At 33.7% G+C, this 23,338-nt stretch overlaps 1 protein-coding gene across 12 annotated transcripts in view; it reads left to right on the top strand.

Annotated features, from left to right (window-relative positions):
* The window catches only part of IKZF2 (IKAROS family zinc finger 2), a 156,867-nt gene that overhangs the window by 91,314 nt on the left and 42,215 nt on the right, over nucleotides 1-23,338 (top strand). For 9 of the 12 annotated variants that reach the window (XM_033230397.1, XM_033230394.1, XM_033230391.1 and 6 more), the window contains 2 exons: nucleotides 4,468-4,734; nucleotides 12,356-12,523. In XM_033230397.1, coding sequence (XP_033086288.1) covers nucleotides 4,468-4,734; nucleotides 12,356-12,523 — 435 coding nt within the window. The remainder of the gene's footprint in view (nucleotides 1-4,467; nucleotides 4,735-12,355; nucleotides 12,524-23,338) is intronic. The other 3 variants (XM_033230400.1, XM_033230401.1, XM_033230398.1) reach the window with 1 other exon arrangement.

Genomic DNA, 23,338 nt, shown 5'->3' on the forward strand with positions numbered 1-23,338 from the left:
CTGTTGTGCATTTTATTATCCTTTTCATTCTTATGTGAGTAAAATTTGGATTTTATTTATTTATTTTTTTAACTTTTTCAAGTACAGTGGTGGCAAAGAAAATGTCCATCATAGCATTGATTGGATTAAATTAATTTGTTTTTAATAGCTTCACAAAATAACATGCTTTTGCCCCATTTGGTTTTATATTCTACCTTTTTTTCCACAATGATCTATACCTGTTTACCTGTGTAAAGGCTTTTATTCACTTATCCTTTTATTACCATATTAGTGAATTAAAGGCAAGTCTAGTGTAACTGTCCATTCACTATTACGTATCTGGAAGCAAGGACTATTGTGAAACCTTTGATTGTAGAGAGCCTAGAATGGTTACTGAAGAAACTTTTGTAATTGAAAATTGTTTGGCTTGAAAGTCACTTTAAAAAAGAGAGTATCTGTACAAGTATCTTTACTTTTTGTTATTTGTAAATGGAATTGATTAAACTAGTTGTTTTTATGGCATCAAGATTACATTCTAGTGTTTATAATTATATTTTGAAAGCATAAAGAAGAAGAGGGGAAAAGCTTGAATTCATAAGAATGTTTATATCCTGAAACTTTTTTTTTTGGAAAAATATGTGGCACTTTTTATCCTGAAATATATTCAAAGCTTTTTCTACATAAACTTGATTGTAACAGTTTTTTTCTATTAACTTATTCTTTCCGTGTGTTCACAAAACTGAGTCTACTAAAATATGGACATAACAGTTATAAATATAAATGCTAAATGGAAGTGCCATTACAAATGAAGTATAAGAAACATCTTTATCATCAAAACTAAAATCTTATTTCATATCCCCTTTTCATTGCTAACAATTTGTTCTGGCAAAATTCTTTTTAACTTAAGTCATTATTGTTTATTAGCATATGATAACATGTGTACATTTCCACAAATATGCCCAACTTTTACATTCTTTATTTCATATCAGAGAAGCAAGCTTGAAAAATAACTGTTGATACTGAGAATTGTAACAGTGAGATTTCATTTTACTCAAATGAACAAGTTTTCATCTTTATAGCCCATTTATGAGAATGTCTTTGTGTTACCAAATTGTAAAAGAAATTCATGTAAGTCTAATTTCAAATATTTGAAAACTAAAGGACTCTGAATATTATTGTACAGTGGTTAATAGCTGTAATTCAATAGTTGTAGCATCATATAGTATAGCTACAAATATAACAAAAGTCTTCATAAATAAGTTATAATTTAGAGTACACTTAAGTTTACCACTTACATTTAATCATTAATAAATTAAAATATTAGGTGTTCTACATTAATTAAAAACATCTTAAATAGTGAAAATAAACCATGGGAGAGTTTCTATGAGTGGAGAAAACTTTTCTATTTAATAGTTAAGATTCAAAGAATAATTGCTTTTTATTCTAGAGTTTCAACCTAATTGTAGTGAGATGGGTTAAAGATTAGTTACATTGGGATTTTGTTTGCATATACACACGATGTAAATGCAAAATTTAATCTATGACATATGTATATTAAAATGTGTTGGACTTTATTGATTTACTGTATCAGTACAGCAAAATTGTATATATTCATATATTATAAACATGTATTTCCTTATAGTATTGTTAGAGAAGAGATTACTACAGCTTACTATTTCTTGTCTATTTAGGTTTTAGCAAAATATACATTTTTTCTGTATTTATTTGAAGTATATTCTTCTATAGAGAAAAACTTCTAACTATATTTATAATCTCATACTTTTAAAAATCACATTTTATCTGTTTCATGTTATGTTTTAATCTCAGTAGGTAAAAAGATAATTTAGTAGTGTAATGTCAGTCATATTCTTCATAATTCTGAGCTATTTTGAAATTTAATAGACTCATAGTTTCAGGTTCTAAAACTACACTTTCAGTTATGTATTTCTTCATTCCTGAAATGGAATTCTGATAAACTTTATGCACACTAGGTGGTATAAAGTCATGCTGTATAAAGTTACACTTTTCGATGATTTTCTCTCTTCTTAAGTTTAATTTTAGATGACAATTGTGAATGGAATATAGCATTATATGGGATAACCAATAGCATTTTACATTGATTTTAAAAGTCTCCCTTACCAGAAAAAATATCATGGAAGAATTACTTAGATTATGGAAAAACCTATTGATGCAAGTTATAGAATCCAAGAGCCATAACTGAAGGCTTTAACAATTCAACATGTGAAATTAGCATATATGCCAAAAAAAAAAAAATGCCCTTGAGTAAAGAGATAAACCAAAACCTTTGCAAAACACATCATAAACACAGGGCTAAGTTCCTTAGTATATAAAGAGCATTTAAATTCAGTGAGAAAAGACTGATAACCTAATAGAAAAATGGGCAGACTTTTATAAGCAATTCTGAGAAAAAATAAAGAACATTTCAACATAGAAAAAGATGTCTAACTTCATGCATAATTTTAAAATGCTTTTTAAAAACCGTAGTAAAATACCAGTTTTAATCTGTCAGATTAACAGAACTATGTGGTACTGTAAAAGAATGTCTGTAATAGAAAGAAGCAAGAAATAATTTTGAATTTCCAATGATGAACTGGACGAACAAATTACACTACATTTATAAAATGGATTCAGACTATTTGGAATTTGAAAATTATGATTATGGTTGCTTTTGAGATAGGGCCTGAAAGATAGTGAGCTTGATTACAAAAGAACTTAATTTTTAATTTTTATTCTTTATGGTTTTTGTTTTTTCTTTGCCATGTTTATGGGTTCTTTAAACATACAAAGCAAGTTTGAAGCAATAAAACTCTTAGTAGAACATCTCAGTGAATACTACTTCAACATCTCCTATATACCACAACATTCTTGAGCATACTGGCAATATAAAGATGGATACAATATTGTCCCAACTCTTTTTAAAAACCAGTAAGGCAGTACCAATTTGTAAGTAGGGTAAAACTCAATATAGTTGGTACTCTGTTAGAAATGGGTCCTGGAAGGATGCATATCACTTTGTAGATCTCATAGTAGTTTGTGTACTATAAGTTGATAGAGCTTCACAAAAATCTTATGAAACAGAACACTATATGTCCAGAAAAAATTAAAAGATAAGAGCATTTCCTGTACTTACTCATTTAATGCTCACAGCAACCATTGGAAGTCGGTACCATTATCATCCCCATTTTATAAAGGACGTGGTGAAATTAAACCTAAGTTCCTCGCTGTCCTCACTCTTAATACCTAAACTGTTCTGCTCGAACTTTATTCAGTTATCTGAATTCATGTCTACTTTGCAAGCATGAGACTCAGTTTAAATAATTAGTTCAAGATTATAATGCCAGTACTCTTCTGCCACAGAGCCATTTTGATAGTGCACCCTCTTGTGATAAGTACTAATGACAAATCACAGACTGTGTGGTTTCTCTAAGAAAACAATGGCAGTGAAAAGAACTTACTTCCTCTTTATGAAAAGATTTCCTCTACTCAAGTAGTACCAAATAAGTTGTTTTGCTTAGTAACTTTGATATGACTTCTTAAGAAATTTTCAATATTACTGGATAAAAAACTGATACTCACTAAAACCTTGTTTCTGCTTTATGAAAAGACTGTCAGCAATCCAGAATGAAGGCTGTGCTAACAAAATTCCAACTTTTCTGTGGGATGATCCAAAAACAGCAAACAGAACGCATTAAATTTCTTAACAGTGGCATGTGTGTACATGCATGCTATGCCATTCCTGTGATTAGCTGCTTTTTGGTGTGCATAGATTAGAGTTGGAATACTTTGATTTTCAAACATGTTCCATAGGTAATATTTAGATAGAAAAAATAAGCGGAGTAACTTAGGAGCATGTGAGATCTGTGTACTACATTTATATAGCTCTAAACTGAATATATGTGTTCAGTCTGATTTTAGAACATTTGCCTTGACAGTGTATCTTCATATGTCAAAGACATTTGCTGGATTAAGATCCTGAATTGTTTCTCTTCCTGTGTTCAGAAGCAGGTTTATACAAGTATTCTGATGAGAAACAGAGACTATGAAGTACATATAATGATCATTAAATTAAGAGGAGGCATAGTTCACTGTGTTAAGCAATATTTAATCTTGTTTCTTCCATAATCCTATCTCAGTCTTAGTAACCTTAGTGACAGACTCAAAAGCCAATACCAGGATTATTAAAAAACTTGTTAAAAAGCAAATGTCTAAGCTAAAGAAACAAATGTATGCAGAAATAAAGAGTCATTCTGTTTACCTAGAATTTTCCTGAGCTATCTTCACTTCCATGACATTTCACTAAAATATCATAGAACACAGTATGTATTAACATGGCATTTGATGATGAACCCTATTCTACTTTATATATCATTTTCACCCATTTAGTAGAATGGCAATGAGTGGAAAAGAGATGTAGGTGATACTACATAACATATATTTAAAATATATTTTCTTCTTTTCAAATTACAGCAAACTCAGTAAAACTAGAAATGCAGAGTGATGAAGAGTGTGACAGGAAACCCCTGAGCCGTGAAGATGAGATCAGGGGCCATGATGAGGGTAGCAGCCTAGAAGAACCCCTAATTGAGAGCAGCGAGGTGGCTGACAACAGGAAAGTCCAGGAGCTTCAAGGCGAGGGAGGAATCCGGCTTCCGAATGGTAAACTGAAATGTGACGTCTGTGGCATGGTTTGCATTGGGCCCAATGTGCTTATGGTACATAAAAGGAGTCACACTGGTAAGCAGCTGAAAGAATAACCTGATGACTGCCTGTGACATCTGATGTTGATATTACCTGACATCTATTCTCTTTCCTTTTTATTCAGGGGTGGCAGTGGTGAAAACTACCTTTTCAGAATTCTGCTAGTATTGGATTGCAGAAAAACAGAGAGTAGCCTGGGTCTTGACTTCCAGCCTTCAAATCTGAATAGCATATCAGAAAAGAAGTTTGGGATTCAGTTTCCACAGTTCTTAATATAGCAATAATATGATAAGGGTTCAAAAGGTATAGGAGAATTTCATTGTGTAACTTAATTTTTTTGTATTTCTATACATATTTTACCATACCCATGGGCAGGTAATATAGTTTGCTAGATAAGAGTTTATACTACAAAATGGTACTCATGCATTTATATAAGTGAATAATTTTCACTTTATCCAGTTAACTCCTTGGAATACAATTTCTAATCAATCTCTGCCTACCACAGGTCTCAGTAGCAGGCAGGTGCTTTTGTAGTTCAGGGATGCTACCATCTTTCTGTAATTGTTGGTTATAACTCCTGCAAGGATGTATATAGGATTGAATATGACAAATAGTGGCTGATGTGTAGGTTGGAATATGTAATTCTGGCACAGAGTAAGGAAAAAGCCCTCAGATTAATTCGTATTATATTTTTAAACATTTGAGAGGTGAAAAGTTTTTCATGAAAACTAACCAAATGAGAAGGCCTTACTTAAATCTTTTTAAACCCTTTGCCAATTTTTTTTCTTAAAAACCAACAGAAATGAGATAGTAAGTGGTAAGCTAGGAGGATCATTGACTCTTTAACAAAAAAAGTTTCAAGTTCATGTGAAAATTGGTTTAATGGTAATGATGGCTTTCACTATAATGCAAAGTAGTCGTGTACAGTAAAATATTAATAACTAATATTCTCAGAGTTTTAAAAAACACTCGGAAGAAATATAAATCACAATAAATGTATTTAAAAGTTTTATTTCTAAATAGTTTAATAATTACATGCTTAAAGCATTAAAGATACAAGGTAGGTCAAAGTCTTTATTAATCTGAACGTTTCATAATACACATGAAGAAACAGTCAAGTGATTTGTCCACTATCCCTTATATAGGTAAAGGCATTGCTGAAGCTAGAACCAGGGTTTTCTGATGCCCATACTGGTTTTGTTCAGACACACTATTGCTTGGTATGTCAGTATACCAATAATTTATTATAAGGTATAACTGTAAACTAAGACTGATATTTTAAACATTATAGTGAGAAGTTATACATTAAAATCAGTGTTATCATAATCAAAATCATCAGCTTTAGAACATATTTACTTATTCCAATCATATAGTCAATTACATTTTGCTTTTCGGTTTCTTTATCTCCTTTTTAAACAGCACCATCTTTTAAAGATATTTATATTACTAGTGTATTTTTTTCTTTAATTTTTAAAAGTATCTTAGAAAAGGCTGAAAGATCAAGCTTGGTATCTACTTGATAAAAAGAAAAGGGAAAAGCCTATAAAATAATCTACTTTTCATCTATGCTCATGAGCTAATTCTAACGACACTTCTAAAAACAAGTTTCACAAAGTTATAATATATTCATTATGTAAGAGTGATTATATTAAGGAAGATAATACTCATTCAAATGTGTAACTTCTCCTATCTAGTAAAATACAAACAAAACAGTCAGTCTAATGGTTTTTCAGTTGAATTGCATGCAATGTTAAATTTTAAGCTGAAAAATAAACTAAAAACAATATTTAGAAGATTTTTAATTAATCTTTTATGTTCTGAATTAAGAAAAGTCAGAGAACCAGAGTACAGTTTTTAGAAAATTTAGGTTAATCAGTGATTCAATGTGATACAATAATATTCATGAAGATTGTTAATTTATAAATACAATAATAATTATATACCTACTCTACTGTCCTTTTGATATTTACTTGAGTGGTAGAGTTGAATTATTTTAGTTTTGAAAATAATCTGATTGGCGTAATAAAGTTTATAAACAGTTATACAGATTTCCACAAATCCTAGGAATACGAGACTCACTCAACTAATAACAGCAAGGAGTATGTTAAAGTACACTTGCAACACTATCTTTTTTGTCAATCAGTGTTTATTGGAGTATTGTGCAAATTATTACACTTTCTTCAGATCTAGATTTTTCTTAAAGTTAATAGCCATTTACGGAGAAACTGTGATATCTGTCATGCTTTGTCAACTTTGAAATTGTGGATATGATATCTTTAAACAAATACTTAAACATATTTCTGATGATCCAGTTTATACATCTGATTGTGTCCTGCCATTTTCAACACCAGTTTAGTACCATTTTAAGACTAGAAAGTCTATTTACATTTCTTTAATTTAAACTAGATTGAGAAAAATGTAGTCAGAATCTAGTCATTAGCCAAATGTTTTCTCCTTAATACCGTGAACTAGCCTGCATTTTAGAACTTCCCACTCTTACCAGTTGTTTATCTCTAATATTAAAGGCACTGTCTTAAAACCTTATAATGCCTTTGAGAAACATATTTTTTAGTGTTTTTAGTTCATAGAATATCTAATGTAATTTTTTATTTTTTATTTTTTGAGATGGAGTCTTGCTCTGTTGCCCAGGCTGGAGTGCAGTAGTACGATCTCAGATCACTGCAATCTCCACATCCCGTGTTCAAGCGATCCTCCTACCTCAGCTTCCCAAGTAGCTGGGATTACAGGTGCCCACCACTGTGCCCAGCTAATTTTTGTATTTTTAGTAGAGACGGGGTTTCACCATGTTGATCGAGCTGGTCTCAAACTCCTGACCTCAGGTGATCCACCCACCTTGACCTCCCAAAGTGCTGGGATTACAGGTGTGAGCCACCGCACCTGGCCTCTAATATAAAATTGATAGTGAAAAATGATGCAGAACCACCCACTTCATTACAACATCATGGAGCATCAGATTGAATCCGCTCTTCTTCTTTCTCTGTCATACTCTACTAAAGTACCAATTGCAGTGTCTTATTAATGACTTCATTTTATTTATTTGATGTTGCTACTTTAGTAAGTAATCAGGTAATATTGTCATCGGATAGTCCAGGCACTCTTCACGGGGAATACAGAAAGAAGAGTAAAAAAAATAGGGATACTGAATCAATTCATGCATGAACACATATAGATTGGACATTATAAATGTAGAATTTCCTTAATTTTACCTCTCCTTAATCTACTCCCATCTTTGTAACTCAGTTTTCAGCACCATATTTTGTACATTGCAGCTTTGTGCAGCCATCCTCTTGCTCAGAGGCACTCAACAGATGCTTGGGATTCTGCATATTTGTAGGTGGTTGTTCCACCCAACATAGGAGCACCCCCTGTCTTTGATTCACCAAAGCAAATTGATGCATGTATATTTGCATTTTAATTGAATATTTAAACAGATCTAGAAATAGGTGTTTATGAAGGTACATAAAATATCGAAATATAAGATATTCCATAACAAAAATAATATATAATCTCACCCAGTCAATAAATAAAAATGGACCAGTAGATTGGTGTATTGAATTTAAAAATAAAAACAAAACAACAGATTCAGATATGGACATGAAGGACACATGACCATATCTTAATTGTTTTCCTGGATCCAGTTTTATTAGTCTAGATTTTTGTGCCTACCAGGGGAAAGATTAGTCATTACGGTTATAACAAACTACTTAATGTTTTCAGCTTGGATTGCTCCATTAATATAGTTAGTAAATTTGTAAGGTTTTCTTAAAATTTGCTTTGATATACATATGAAGAACATGGTGAATTTTTTTTCAGACAATCTCTAAACTGACTGAGAAAGGGCCCGTTGATGCAGTCCATTTAAAGAACAAATTATTTACAAGAAATAATTGAGATATATTGTTTTAAAGTGACGTAGACAGTATGGAGTTTTTGCATATGTACTATTTGCATAGAGAAAAGATAGTTAACTGAACCTTTTACTTAATTATCAGATAATTTTACATTTATCTCTGTAATGCCTAGGCCAGGAAATACCCCATGACATTGAAAAAAAGGGCTGCTAATGTTTTATAGAAATAACTATCAAAAATTGAGTCAATTCACTTTTTATTTGTTATTAGACAGATATGGATATTACTTCTATATTTGGATTATTCCTGGAATATAACTATGTATACTTTTAGAAATCTCATAAATTACCCTCTGTTTTAATCCTTGTTTCTAACAGTATTGTCATTGAGGATTTCATTATGATTCCAACTAACTTTAGTTTGGAACACAGTAAAACAATTGGACTCTAGAAATGATAATTATCTTTTCATAGAATCAAGACATCAATAGGAGTTAGGCAAATAAAATGAGGAAAGCCATAAAATTAGTATCCAAATGTAAAAAGCATCTATCAAGACTTATAATTCAAATAAATATCTCCCAAAGCCTTATCTTATTGAAATTAAAATGTATTATTTTCAATGCCCCTTTTCTCTTACCAGAAAAAGGAAGAAAACTAGTTACTTTCATCATGCCTTGTTCTTCTTTACTTCCCATGTCCATGGGAACTTACCAAAGGCTCCACAGTATGACTTCCACACTGAGCAACCGGACAATATTTCCAGATATACCTAGACCACCTTTTGTTTCTTCTACCCCATTTGGGGATGATCATATAAATTCAGAAGTACTTTCTTATTAAAAAGATTTGAAGATATCGGTAGTATTTTGTAAATGTAAAAGCTAAATTACCCTGTCATTAATCTCATAAAACTCAATTAGTTGAATGTTAAAATTCCTTTTTAAAAAGATATTATTGTTTCATTTTTAGACTAGCATTATTTTTGAATAATGAACTACTCTAAATTAGGCATTTTGAAATATTTCAACCCAAACATTGTAGGAGGTTTAAAGGAAATCTGAGTCAGCATGCTATAGGAGTATTATCTCTTTTTGTTTGTTTGGTTTGTTTTGTTGTTGTTGTTGAGATGGAGTCTCGCTCTGTCGCCCAGGCTGGAGTGCAGTGGTGCAACTTCGCTCACTGCAACCTCCACCTCCCGGGTTCACACGATTCTACTGCCTCAGCCTCCCGAGTAGCTGGGACTATAGGCGCCCAACACCACGCCTGGCTAATTTTTGTATTTTTAGTAGAGATGAGGTTTCATTATGTTGGTCAGTCTGGTCTCGAACTCCTGACCTCTTGATCCCCCTGCCTTGGCCTCCCAAAGTCCTGGGATTACAGGCGTGAGCCACTGCGACCAACCAGGAGTATTATCTAAAAGTAGACATGATTTCAAATTGTTCACCACACTTAGTAATTTAGCTCTTTTGTAAAGTTGTTGTGAACGAATTTGTAACTTGCTTGGGAAACCTTACATAGACAGATTTTAAAAGTAAAATCAAATATTTGGAGTGAAAAGTATAATATATATTTGCTATTTTCCTTTTTCTTTAAAAATTTAATTTGTGAAAGAAGTGCCTCCGTCTTTCCTTTTAGTACTATGTAATTCTGTGGCAGGGGTAGGGAGTGGAAAATTCTTGATTTAAAAAGATGCAGCCTGTGATTCCATTAGGAAAGAGAATCAAATAATTAAGTTGTATATTGTGTGTAAAATAAAAAAGATCTGCCAAAATTTGATTTATTTTAAAACCTTATGTTGGAAGACTTTATATGAGGAGATATAGATCTTACCAGGTTAATCAAACTAAAGAAGATACCACTTAAGGGAACTTTAACATTATAGATAATTTTTTTCAATCCAATTTTATCAATATAGGAACTCTTGTACATGTAGCTCGTAAGAGCTCCAGATTTCTTAAGAAAAAACCTTGGCCGGGCGCGGTGGCTCAAGCCTGTAATCCCAGCACTTTGGGAGGCCGAGACGGGTGGATCACGAGGTCAGGAGATCGAGACCATCCTGGTCTACACGGTGAAACCCCGTCTCTACTAAAAAAATACAAAAAAAAACAAAAAAAAAAAACACTAGCCCGGCGAGATGGCGGGCGCCTGTAGTCCCAGCTACTCGGGAGGCTGAGGCAGGAGAATGGCGTAAACCCGGGAGGCGGAGCTTGCAGTGAGCCGAGATCGCGCCACTGCACTCCAGCCTGGGCGACAGAGCTAGACTCCGTCTCAAAAAAAAAAAAAAGAAAAAACTTTAACCCCCACCACAGACACAGATTATATCTTTTTGGTATGTACCTCATTAAGTTCCCAAAACACTAAGTACTACAGAATTTGAGATATACCTGATCAATTTTTAAATTTATCTAGGTTTTATAACAAATCTATATGACAGAATTTGCAGTAGCTGCTGCCAGAAAGTGACCATAGTTTGTCTTCTTTATACCTCTTAGCTTTCTTTAATTTATTAAAGAAATCATTGAGTTTGCATTACGTCAAAGGGCCAAAAAATCTTGAGTTTTTATTATTCACTATTATTATGGGTGTTTCAGTTAAAGATATAGGAAACATGACATTTCAATGTAAGCTTTTTGAAAAACTATTAAAATTACAATCATCATCTAGCCTCAGGTACAGAAATGGTCCAATTCAACCAAAAGGGAATTGTTTTGTAATGTTCTTTTTATTCTAAACTTAGCGCTTTAGTATGATACATTTTTACTATTTACTTATATTTGAATTTATATTTTATTTTGTGTATATATTTAGAGGTAGGTGAATTTAAAATAATGGCATTTTCTTTATGGTTTGATAATGCTATCAATCTGATCCTACTTGCCAGTTGTACTGCTTCATTGCCTACATGTTTTTATATTTGATGACATTGGTGAGTCAGTTGATGGCAACAGACCAAACTTAGAATTGAGGCTTAAAAACTTTATAGCAATATCAGTAATAGAAAAACAGGGAGAAAAGATTCCTTTCAAACAATAATTTTCACACAACAGGTATATAGGAAATGTCTGGATGAATAATTTTATTTGGAAATTTTGCTAAAGTTTTTACTATTAGTGACCAGGAGAATCAAGAAACTTGATTTCTTTGTGCTAATGAGCTTTGTAAGCGGGTTCATTTGCTGTACCTTTTAGTTGCCCCTTTCCGCATCAGCTAAATGAGGGAGTTAGACTGAAGGTCTCCTTCAGTTCAATTTTTCTGCCAATTTTAAAGAGATAGCATGGTAAAATAAAGAGAACAAGATTTTGTAGCCAAACTGACCAGGTTCATTTCTCACCTTGACTACTTTCTAGTTCTGTGTAACAAAATACTTTGATCTATGAACTTTAATTTCTTCATTTGTTAATTAAAATTAATACTACCTAATTATTGTCATTGTAAGAAAGGATTGAAATATTCTATGGAAAGCGTACAATTGTGTGTAAGGCAGTAAAGTGACAGCACCTCGTTGTCCAACCAATGGTAAATGCTATTATTGTTATTCTTATGAGTCAATGATAGGACTTCTGTCACATTTATACATAGAAGGGAAAAGATCATTTGATGTGAAACTTGAGACTTTGGTAGCTGTATTAGCAAAGCAAATTCTATGAAGATAAATGTTTAAAAAACTTATGAGGGAGATGAACATTTTTAGCATAGAGAACTGGCTTTGGTTAACAGTGGATGGCAAATTAGTTACTTGCACATACCCTAGTTGAACCTTCCCATTTTTTCTCCTTACTGCAGGTGAACGCCCCTTCCACTGTAACCAGTGTGGAGCTTCTTTTACTCAGAAGGGCAACCTTCTGAGACACATAAAGTTACACTCTGGAGAGAAGCCGTTCAAATGTCCTTTCTGTAGCTACGCCTGTAGAAGAAGGGACGCCCTCACAGGACACCTCAGGACCCATTCTGGTAAGTGTCACCAACTCCTTGAGAAGAAAAGTAAAACAGGAAAATTTAGAAGAGTACTATTGGATGATAGTAACATGGCTTTGGTATGTAGTTAGTGATGACCAAGACAATATTATTATTGGTATACATTAGATAATTGATAAATCTATCAGGATGCATGGGTCTTTCATCTTTAGACTTTCAGGCTTGGCAAAAAGGAGCACTGTCAACTGGAGAGTATCTTACTTCAATATATTAGAATAAGAAAGCAGCTGTTATATATTTTCTATGATTTTAAAATTTTAAGAATGCAGTCATTATGGTTAATCCAGCATAAGTGAAGATCCATTATAATATCAGTTATGTTTCGAGTTACTATAGAGGAACTGAAAACTGATTTTTTTTTTGACTGATACAGTGCTGAGGCTGGGATCTCTGTGGAAAATAAAATGGTTTCTTTTGAACTTGAAAATATTCTCAGAAAATTGGCCGTTGGAGTATTTTATATTCTAATTTTAACTCTCCTTGTATCTTTAGCTCTCAAACTATAGTCGTTGGGTACTCTGAAACTTTGCTGTGTTTCATAAATCATTAAAAAATCTAGAATATGACAAGTTCTTGGGAATAAAAGAAAAAAATCTGAAATAAATTTAATGTTTTTAAGAAATGCCAGAATATAACGCATAAAAGAGAAGGAATGATCAGAAATCCAAATGAATCTCATTTGACTTTTAGCATAAATTTTCATAACTAAGAAGTTAAACATGGAAAATTAATACAGAATACTCTCAAGCCAGTTTTATTTGTTTCTTCTGTTCATAATGACATACTAAATTTTAATTTTAATATGAAGATATGATGGAAGTGATATTTTAATCTACATTGACAAATTGGAGAGTGCTGAGGTTGTGAGATAATGCTTATTGTATTATCTCTCGTATTACATTTTTCCTTTTCATCCTTAAGGCTGTACTGAGTTTTTAAACATGAATGTGAATTGTGTAAAACTATTTTAAACATTAACTCTTAAATTTGGGGCAGTTACAAAAATTAAATTAATGCAAACATGAAAACAAAATATTTTAAGTATATATTTTTCTTTCCTCCTTGAGTTAAAGGAATTCACTTATTTCCAACTACAACATTTTATGTCTTATTTTAAAATTATGCTATCAAAACTATATCTTAAAGGAGTGTTTTGTTATGAAAAGTTTTATTGGAAAGTATTTTTAGGACATGACAGGCATTTCCTTTAACTTGTCATGTACTCTAGCCAGAGTTAAATTATTACTGAGTTGTCCAAAGATTATATAATGAATAGATCTTCATGAACATATATTTTTGCCTCGACTTCATGTAATAAATAACTGTACACATCCATCTTATTTTTGTTGAAATTGTGTTGTTTTTGATATCATGGTTTTGTGTGTGCGTATTATGTAATCTGTCTTCATAAATAAAGACATGGTCCTTATATGCCATCATGCTCATTTTGCAATTTTAGTATACCAAGTTATGATTTTTGCAGATATATAAATAGATATATTCAAATTGGGTAATTCAAGAGAGTTTAATGGAGTCACTGTTGGAGAGGGGGCATCCAGCTACTGTGTCACCAAGAGCTGATACCAATTCAATCATGCTTTCAGCTGGAATCTAAAATACTAGTCATCCCTAATATTCTTCATAATAGATGGAATATAAAACAGAGTTGCTATAGGTTTTGCTTCTCTAATTTGCCAGAAAGCTCAAAATTGATCATTATAGTTTTCTTCTTCCATTCAAATACATCTTCCTCTTACTCTTACTCTCTTTAGCACATCGGCTAAATAAGGTTCTTTATCTAATAGGTGACTCAAATTTTATAGGTTCTGAGTCTTCGGTGGTCCTGTCTTTCTTTTATTGCTATAGTTTTTCAATAACCAAAATTATTAGATAAGTATTTCAAAAAATATGCCCCAGTAAATCTCCTGAGTTCCAAGCGTAGTTCTTATCCTCAATGTATAGCAACAACTCCAAATCATTCTGGTAGTCTGGAAAAATTGTAAGCCAGTCCCTGTTTGTTTAGCAGCTTGACATGCCCAAAATAGCTAGTGAGTATTCTCAGCTTCCAATACAACAGGACCAGATCTCTGAAACCTGGAGAAAACATTCTTCTTTTGGGAACTGAGGTCTCCAAAACCACCAATCAGAAGGTTTCAGAACACAGAGTAAAAAGCCTTTAAATGGGTTATTTGATGTTATTAGAGTGGCCACCTCTACCTTAACTTCTTTGTTCTCAGACTCATGCCTTCTGGCTATGGAGGAGATGACGTTGGCCGTATATCATATCCTGTAGAACACACACACCCAAACTCCTCCCAGCTGGCAACCATACATGAACCACTCCTTTGGTAGGCCATTTCACCATTCCATTTAGCCAGCTGATTCTGGAGGGTGATACATGGGGTATGACCCATGCATTCTATAGATTTGAGCTAATTGTATTTGTCTTGCCATAAAAAGGAGTTTCCTGGTTGAAGGCAGTGTTGCAAGGAATACCAAGGTAATTGGTAAGGCATTCTGTTAAATCCATACTTGAGGGAGCTTCCAAAAATATTGAAGAGAAAGGGAAGGCACATCCCAGTAGGATAAATTTCTGCTTCCTCCATGTTGAAAGAGTCAGATTTAACCTGCCTGCCACTACTTGCTTGGTTGCTCTCCCTCAGGAATGGTGCCATATCAGGGTCTCAGCATTGGAAAATTGTGAACTCAGCAGTGGTGGTAGTTAAATCAGTCATGAAGAAGAAGGAAGTCTATGTAATTGAATCTGTTCATAGTTTCTGTATCCCTACTCCCATTATCACTGTGTACATTGGCCTACTGAGCAAGTACCAGGTAAGCCTGGTAAAGAGCCTGACATTCATGAGCTTACCTTGTCCAGATTACTAAAGGCCTTCTCTACAGTGAATGCCCTCTAGAGAGAATTTACATAGAATACCGTATCATCACATTTTTTGCCAATTCTGAAAGATACATCCTCATAACTCTCCCCTAGACCTTCTGTCACCAGTCATCCAATTTTGTTCTTTGAAATCCTTGACCATATGGCCATTCCATATATCATTACCTCGACTATCTCTTCTTCCATGCAAAGTACAGTTAAATGTACTAGCTGAATGAAGTTCTGGCTGCTGGAGGGATAGCCACTGTATTTCAGGGCCATTTCCCTTAAGTGGACCTGTAAACACTGTAGTCACAGCTGGTATTGAATACTAGGCAGTCTATTTACAAACCAGATCTGCACTGTTTCATCCTCATCAACTGGTCACTGAGAATACCCCAAGAGGCCATACAGATGGATTGAAGCAAAAAGATTGAGAAATAGTAGTAGCAGGTATTAGAGACCTCTGAGCTACTTGCTCATACAGTATACTTGGGCTTCCTCAACCAGTGTAAGAAGGCTGCAGGGAAGGAAAATATACCAATGAAATGCTGTTGTATACATTTTTGATATGTTGAATTAGATAACACCTAGTTCATGATGCACGGTTTGGGCCACATTGTAATTGGGAGTCCTATTGCCTGGTACACAATCTTAACCAAAGTTCATTTGCAAGTAAGGAGTGGCTTTTCAAATGGAGGTTAGTTATTGTTAGAAGACTACATGTCTTTACTATAAAACCATGAGGGATCTACACACTGATGCTTCCATTGACAGAGATGTCATACAGCATCTCCATTTGCCATAGACATTTCCAAAAATCATTGCATCTGCTGAATCTTAGAGTCACACGTAGAGGGAGCTTTCATCATGGCAGGAGTATGATGCGGATCCTTTTCTTGCCCCAGACTGCTCTCAAAATGGACAACCTGTGGATTACCTAGTACATGCACCACAGAAGTATACCCAAATATGGTCTATGTTGCTTCTAAAATCTAGAGAGGCCACCATATTTTGTGCTTCATTTTCACGAAGGAAGGTGCAGGGTGCAGCAATTTCTCACTTACGATGGAGGATCTATTTCAGCATGCCCAGATCACTGGCCCGTAAAATTTTACCAGTGCGGAAAGTCCCTGAACTTTCTTGGAGTTTATCTCCTGTTCTATAGCATATACCTCTTACTGAGGCATCTCAAATATTTACTATATCCTTCTCCCAAGTTTGATCAATGTAATGTCATGAATATAATATTCCAGCTTGATGTTTTGTGGGATGTCAAGATGAACAAGATTTCTTCAGACTGTGTTATGACAAAGAGAGTACAGTTGACTTAGCCTTAAGGTAAGATAGTAAATGTATGTTGCTCCTGCAGTGTGAAGGGAAAAAACTGCTTCTGATTATCTTTGTTATACAAATTACCTTAACCAGAAATCAAGTCCATTGCTTCATACCTAGTGTCAGGGGCTATATTAACATGCTCCAGTAAAGATTGTGTAGCTAAAACTGCATCTACAGTTAGTATTATGAAATGATTAAGTCTGCATCAATGCTGTGCATTAGCCTAATAAACAGTTTAAATGGGTGTATAGTATGAATTATCACCCCTAACATCTTTCAGTTTTCTGATGGTTTCACTAATGTCTGTTATTCACCCATAGAATTATTATTTCTTTTAGTTTGCTGTCTTGGAAGAGGTGATAGTTGTAGGGCTATGCTGTCCAATATGGTAGCCACTACCCTCATGTGGTTATTAAGCACCTAAATATGGCTAGTGCTACATGTTGAAATAATATTTTTTATTCTTCTTGTTTTTTACGACAGTTTTAGGTATGTTAATTATACCTCAATGAAGTTGTTGGGGGGAAGGGAGAAGATACTACCATCCCATGTTTCTCTTTCTCATCATTGCTCCACTACCAAAAACTAGTGGTCTTAGTATTGTCCATTGTATTTAGCATTGCAATTCTATAACCTTTCAAATCAGATTCTGGAGTTGGTCTTCAGCCTTATTTGCCCTGCGGCTTAAGTGGATAAGGTACCCTTTTAAAACTGATATAAACTTTCTGGTATTTTGTCTGTATTCTGACTTGAGTATTCAAGGCATGCAGTTTGTCTTTTACCTTTGTGTGCTCCTTAGGGCCATCAGCCATACCATGCTATAATCTTTACACACTGCCATTGCTGCTTTAGCAAATAATGCCACAGCTCCCAAAGCCTTACCCTGCATCGTACATCCTTACCTGCTACCACCAGTGACAATTTGAATAATCATCTTGCCAGCACATGCCTTGGATCACTACTGTCCCATTAACTCCCTGGTAAGGAGGCTATCCTGCTATCCCTGAATTCCATTTTGACTGGAGCTTTGGGCCATTCCTGATACCAATAACTCTTACCAGTCAGGATCCTGACAAGAAAAGAGTAAGACACACAAATGGGGAAAATTTGGGGACATGCATGAAAGACAAATATTCACAAAAGAATGGTTAGGAATAAGGGTAGTCTACAAAAGATGGTTGGGTCTACAATAGTAGGAAGCCATTACTAGCTCTAGCCTGAAAGGGAAAGGGGATCTAGAGGTCACTGGAATTAAGAGAAATAGGATAGGGTCTTGAGCACTGACCTTCAGTAGAAGAATGTAGCCTTTACTAACCTGTGACTTGGGAAATAAACACCCTGACCTCACTCTTTCCACCCTCCAGTCTCTTACTGGTGCCTCACATTGACTAAACTTAACCAGAAGCCAGAGGACAAGGGAGCCTATTGATTAAAGCCAGTAAAAATTAGCTTTTACAGGAGCAGAGCAAAGAAATGTGGAAAATGGCTATGGCAGCCAAACAGAGAATGTGCCACAAATTAACTAAAATTTAAGAACTAGTGCTTAAAATTACTAGTATAGAGCAGGGGTCCCCAACCTCCTGGCTGCAGACTAGTACCAGTCAGTGGGTGGTCTCTTACAAATTGAGCCGCACAGCAGGAGGTGTGCAGCAGGTGAGCAAGCATTACTGCCTGAGCTCCTCCTCCTGTCAGATCAGTGGCAGCATTAGATTCTCATAGGCACACAACCTATTGTGAATTGCGCATGCGAGGGACCTACTTTGTGTGCTCCTTATGAGAATCTAATGCCTGATGATCTGAAGTGGAATAGTTTCATCCTGAAATCATTCCCCCACCACCCGTCGTTTGTGTTCCATGAAACTGGTCCCTGGTGCCGAAAAGGTTGGGAACTGCTGGTATAAAGTATTAAGGAGAATATAAAGATTTTAAGTTTAATCTCTTTTTTTTGAATATTATTATTGGTAGAAAGTATTTGCCTACCTTTTTCCTCCAGGTAAAAACTGTCCATTGTTTTATTGTATCGTTATTTATCATTTTGGATATTAATACCACATTTCTGCTTCGTATATTGTAGACTTAAAAATTTCTCATCTTGGTTTTCACTTAGTAGGTTGGTAACAACAAGCCCAGCATTGGTGTGCATGAATACGTTACTGTGATAAATGTTACAGTTTAAAAAAAATGAAAAATACTTTGAAAAATATCTGGAATATGACACATGTATTAAGCAAATACTACGGGTGTATGTGTGCCCTGCATGATCCCTGTACAAGGTGGTATTTTTCTGCTTAGGAACTTTACTTGTCCTCTAGAGGACACCAAGTAGTGTCTTGGTTTTTATTGCATAGGCCTGGTAGTTAGGTTATTTATCTGGAATTTCTTGAGCTTTCCCTATACAGTAGACACTATATTAAGCATTTTCCATGGTTTCTTTAATAAAAAACCTTTTTATCCAACATAAGCAAAAAGAGATTGTTTGTAGATTAATAGCAATAAGTCTAGTAACATGGAAAATGCATTTTTGAAAAGTTTTTACTTTAAAAACTATAAATGTAATATATATTTTATTGTTTATCTTTTTATTTAAGTCCAAGCTGTTTTCTTTCAGTGAGAAATTTGGTTGTTGAATAACATGTAATTTTTCTGGCTTAAACCATACCCATAACACATCATCTTTAGTTACATTTTCAGTTTCTTTAAGAACTTAAAGATCCTGTGAAGCAATCAGACTTCTATTCATTTTTAAAGATTTTTTTCACTAATTTTTATGATTATTTTTGCTCACATTCATTTCTTTAGAAATATTTTTATCAGCTCATCTTTATTGAATCTTTTCAAAGTGGTAAAATTTGGTTTCATAGAAACAGTGTTCTTTTTGTAATTATTTCATTGGAAATAATTATAGCAGGTACACTGGCATATATAGGTTCTGCTACAGTCATACCTGACTCTTAGTGATCATACATACAGCTCAACTGCTAGGAGTATATTCGGATATACCAAAGAAGAACCTATGAGCTCCAAGAATTCAGTGTTTTTGGTTATCCATTAGTATGTTTTACAAAGAGAATGGAGAGGCAGTTTCATTATAAGAACCTCTCGCTTTGGTTATTCCTGTTGTACAGGTGAAGAGACTGAGGCAGGAAAGAAGTCACACAGGCAGACCCTGGATTTAAACCAAGGCAGCAAACTCCACAATTTGTGCTCATCACCACCCTGCTAAGTGATAAATGACACAGCTCATATGTTTATTCTATAAAGCTTTAACTGCTGAAGTAACTCCTAATGATTGAAAAAAAAAAATGTACTGCCTAGAAGTCAAGAGATCAAGACGTGGGTTTTAGGGTAGCTTGCTGCAAATTAGCTATGGGGCTTTGTCAAGTCACTCAATTCGCTCTTTAAATCTCCTGGTGCTGCTATTATATGATGCAAACTATAATGTATTATCTTTTCTCCCTGGACTTTGCTAATCAGTCACTACTACCACACCTTAAAGAGTAGTCTCCACTCCCTCCAAATTACTGCTTCTTTCTTTTAGTATTTTGCCCTAGTTTATTTTAAAATAAGTTTGCATGAAACCGAATTAACATCTTAAGGTTTATATTGAGTCTTCACAGGGCCAATATTTTTTGTCTACTACTGTCTGATATCCTACATCTGATAGCCTTGAAGTGTCTAAGAAAGAAAAAAAAATAACTTTTTTAATGTGAAATTTAAATGACATTTTAAGAAGGGGAAGGAGAAGAGGGAAAGGGGAGACAAATAAATAATTAAAATGTATTATGAACAAAGATCAGCTAAAGATTACAGTCAAGTTGTGGCTCACACTTGTAATCCTAACACTTTGGGAGGCTGAGGCAGGCGGATCATGAGGTCAGGAGATCGAGACCATCCTGGCTAACATGGTGAAACCGTGTGTCTACTAAAAATACAAAAAATCAGCCAGGCTAATTTTTAGCACACACCTGTAGTCCCAGCTACTCAGGAGGCTGGGGCAGGAGAATTTGCTTGAACCCAGGAGGCAGAGGTTACAGTGAGCCGAGATCACCCCACTGCACTCCAGCCTAGGCGACAGAGCGAGACTCCGTCTCAAAAAAAAAAAAAAAAAAAAAACGATTACAGTCAAGTTTTTAGCCCACTGAGAAAGTGAGCTGCACTTTTAAAAACATGTCCCAGAGATACATTACATAAAGTTATAGGAAAATAAAAGGTACTAGTCTATACTTGAAACTCTTGCTATTCAGTAATCTTGAGATTTATCATACAAATAATCTACTTTGCTTTATGTAAACTTATAACGTAGTATTTAAGTGACTTTTTAATGATGAATCAATGTTTCTGCTAAAAAATAATTTTTATTAGTTTTGTCTCAGATTTTTCAGTTTTGCAGGTGAGTATAGTTCTTTCTTATAAATTTGATTACTGTGGTTTGTACATTATATATATTATACCTTTTAATTTATTATACCTAATACTCTGAGGGAAATAGTGTTTAAATTAAGCTGTGGACCCCTATTCGTCAAAATAGTATTTGGCATACTTGTTATTTTAAAAAATCTAGGAGGAAATAGAATTACATATTTTTTCTCATTAGCATTTCAGGTATATTTTGTATATACTCTTATGCTGTACCCAAATTAAAGGTTTAAAACAGAAGAGTGTATAATGTTAATATATGAGAAACATATATGTGTTATACATTTCTTTTTGTAAATTATAAAGAGAAAAACGATGAGTAAGAATGTGTCTCCACAGAGGGGAACAACACATACTGGGGCCTATTGGAGAGTGGAAGGTGGGAGGAAGGAGAGAATCAGGAAAAAATAACTAATGAGTACTATGCTTAATACCTGGATGAGGAAATAGTCTATACAAAAAAAACCCATGACACGAGTTTATCTATATAACAAACCTGCACATGTACCCCTGAACTTAAAATAAAAGTTAAAAAAACAGAATGTGTCTCATAGAGTCTCAAAATATTTTTATACTAGATGAAAAATTCAGTTTTGGCGATAGAATTATGCTGGTTCAGAGTACTATGAAAAATTATTTATTGCTCAAAAATGGAGTCGTCCAAATACATTTGAAAATTAAAAATCCTAATTTTCCAAGGACATTTATTCATTGTCTCTTATATTCTAAAAAAGCCAAGTATTTGTTGAGTACCATATATTTAAGATACTTGTTAGTTCTAAAACTAAGTTATTTTTCAAAGATTTATAAGTAAAATGTCCTTAAGTAAGCAAATAAGTAAAGGAATTGTTTTCTAGTATTTTTGTTCATCCTCATTTTAAGAAAATAATTATTTCGTATTTTCAATAATGCTCTTAAATTCTAAGTAAAACCTTAGCTTTCAATTGAACCAGCATTTAGTATATGATATAATTATGTATTTGTGTATATCACTTAAAAATAACTACTTTGTAAAATTAGTTATCTGTGTCACATAACTTTGGAGTAAGAGAGATTTGAGGAACCTTACAATGTCAAAGTTCTTTTGACTTAAGGTTGATAATGCCTAAACTATTCTGAACATATATCTCTTTTATTTCCAAACACTTTAGGAATGTTGATTTTTACAACACTACTTTGTGATCTATTCAGTGTTTGACAATTTTCAGCTTATGAAGTTTGTTGTTTATGTCTAATTGTCAGTTTAAAGCTATTCTGTTCCATAAAAAGGAACTGGACCAGATGTACCATATAAATCCCCATCTGTTAAAACAACAACTTCTTCCAAACTAAAAAATATTTTGTGTGTGTGTGTGTGTGTGTGTGTGTGTGTGTGTATGTCTATATATAGATATATCTATGTAAGGACTATCTTTATTTTTCAAGTCCCTGTAATTCCAAGGACTATATTTTGTCCACAAAAATAGCTCAGAAATGTTGAATGCTTATATTAGCTCCTAATACTGGCTTTTAAAAATTCCAGTTAAATAGCCTAGTTTATATTTTGTTCAGTTATGCCTTTACCTATTATGAGAAAATTACTGTAAAGTATTATGACTGACCTTGCATTTAAATATATTTGCACATTTATTTTTAATAGAATTTCAAACTAACATGCATTTTTAAGGTACCTGCTACATGCCCTCAGAGAAACTGGTAAGACAAGATAGTCTTTTTTACATCTTCAAGTTTCTTAAAAATAAAATAAAAAATTGCCATGTGGCTTGGATTAAGATGGAGCTCATCTTTGCCATATTGTTTAAAGAAACAATGTAATGTTAGTTACTCTAGTTTTAAATCTCATAGAAATAGTCTCTTGATTTGTCACAAGAGTAGTATACCCTCAAACATATTGTCCTCTCTTACTAAGGAATTTATTATCACGATCACATCATTTCTTTAATTTGACAACTGATCAGTGATTTCATAAGCTAAAAAGTATTTTCTAATGTACTGTAGCATTTGTCATCACTTACTCTCTTTTATAATACACCAGTTTCTATTTTGTTTTATTTAAATTATCTTCCCTTCTTCTTTTGAGTTTTGTGGTCTGCTCTTTCTTTTCTTTCTTATAAGTATTTTCCCCCAATCCTTCAACCATTTGCTTCCACGTTACTTCA

Source organism: Trachypithecus francoisi, unplaced genomic scaffold (genome assembly GCF_009764315.1).
Source record: "Trachypithecus francoisi isolate TF-2019V2 unplaced genomic scaffold, Tfra_2.0 Lachesis_group13, whole genome shotgun sequence".
NCBI lineage: Eukaryota > Metazoa > Chordata > Mammalia > Primates > Cercopithecidae > Trachypithecus > Trachypithecus francoisi.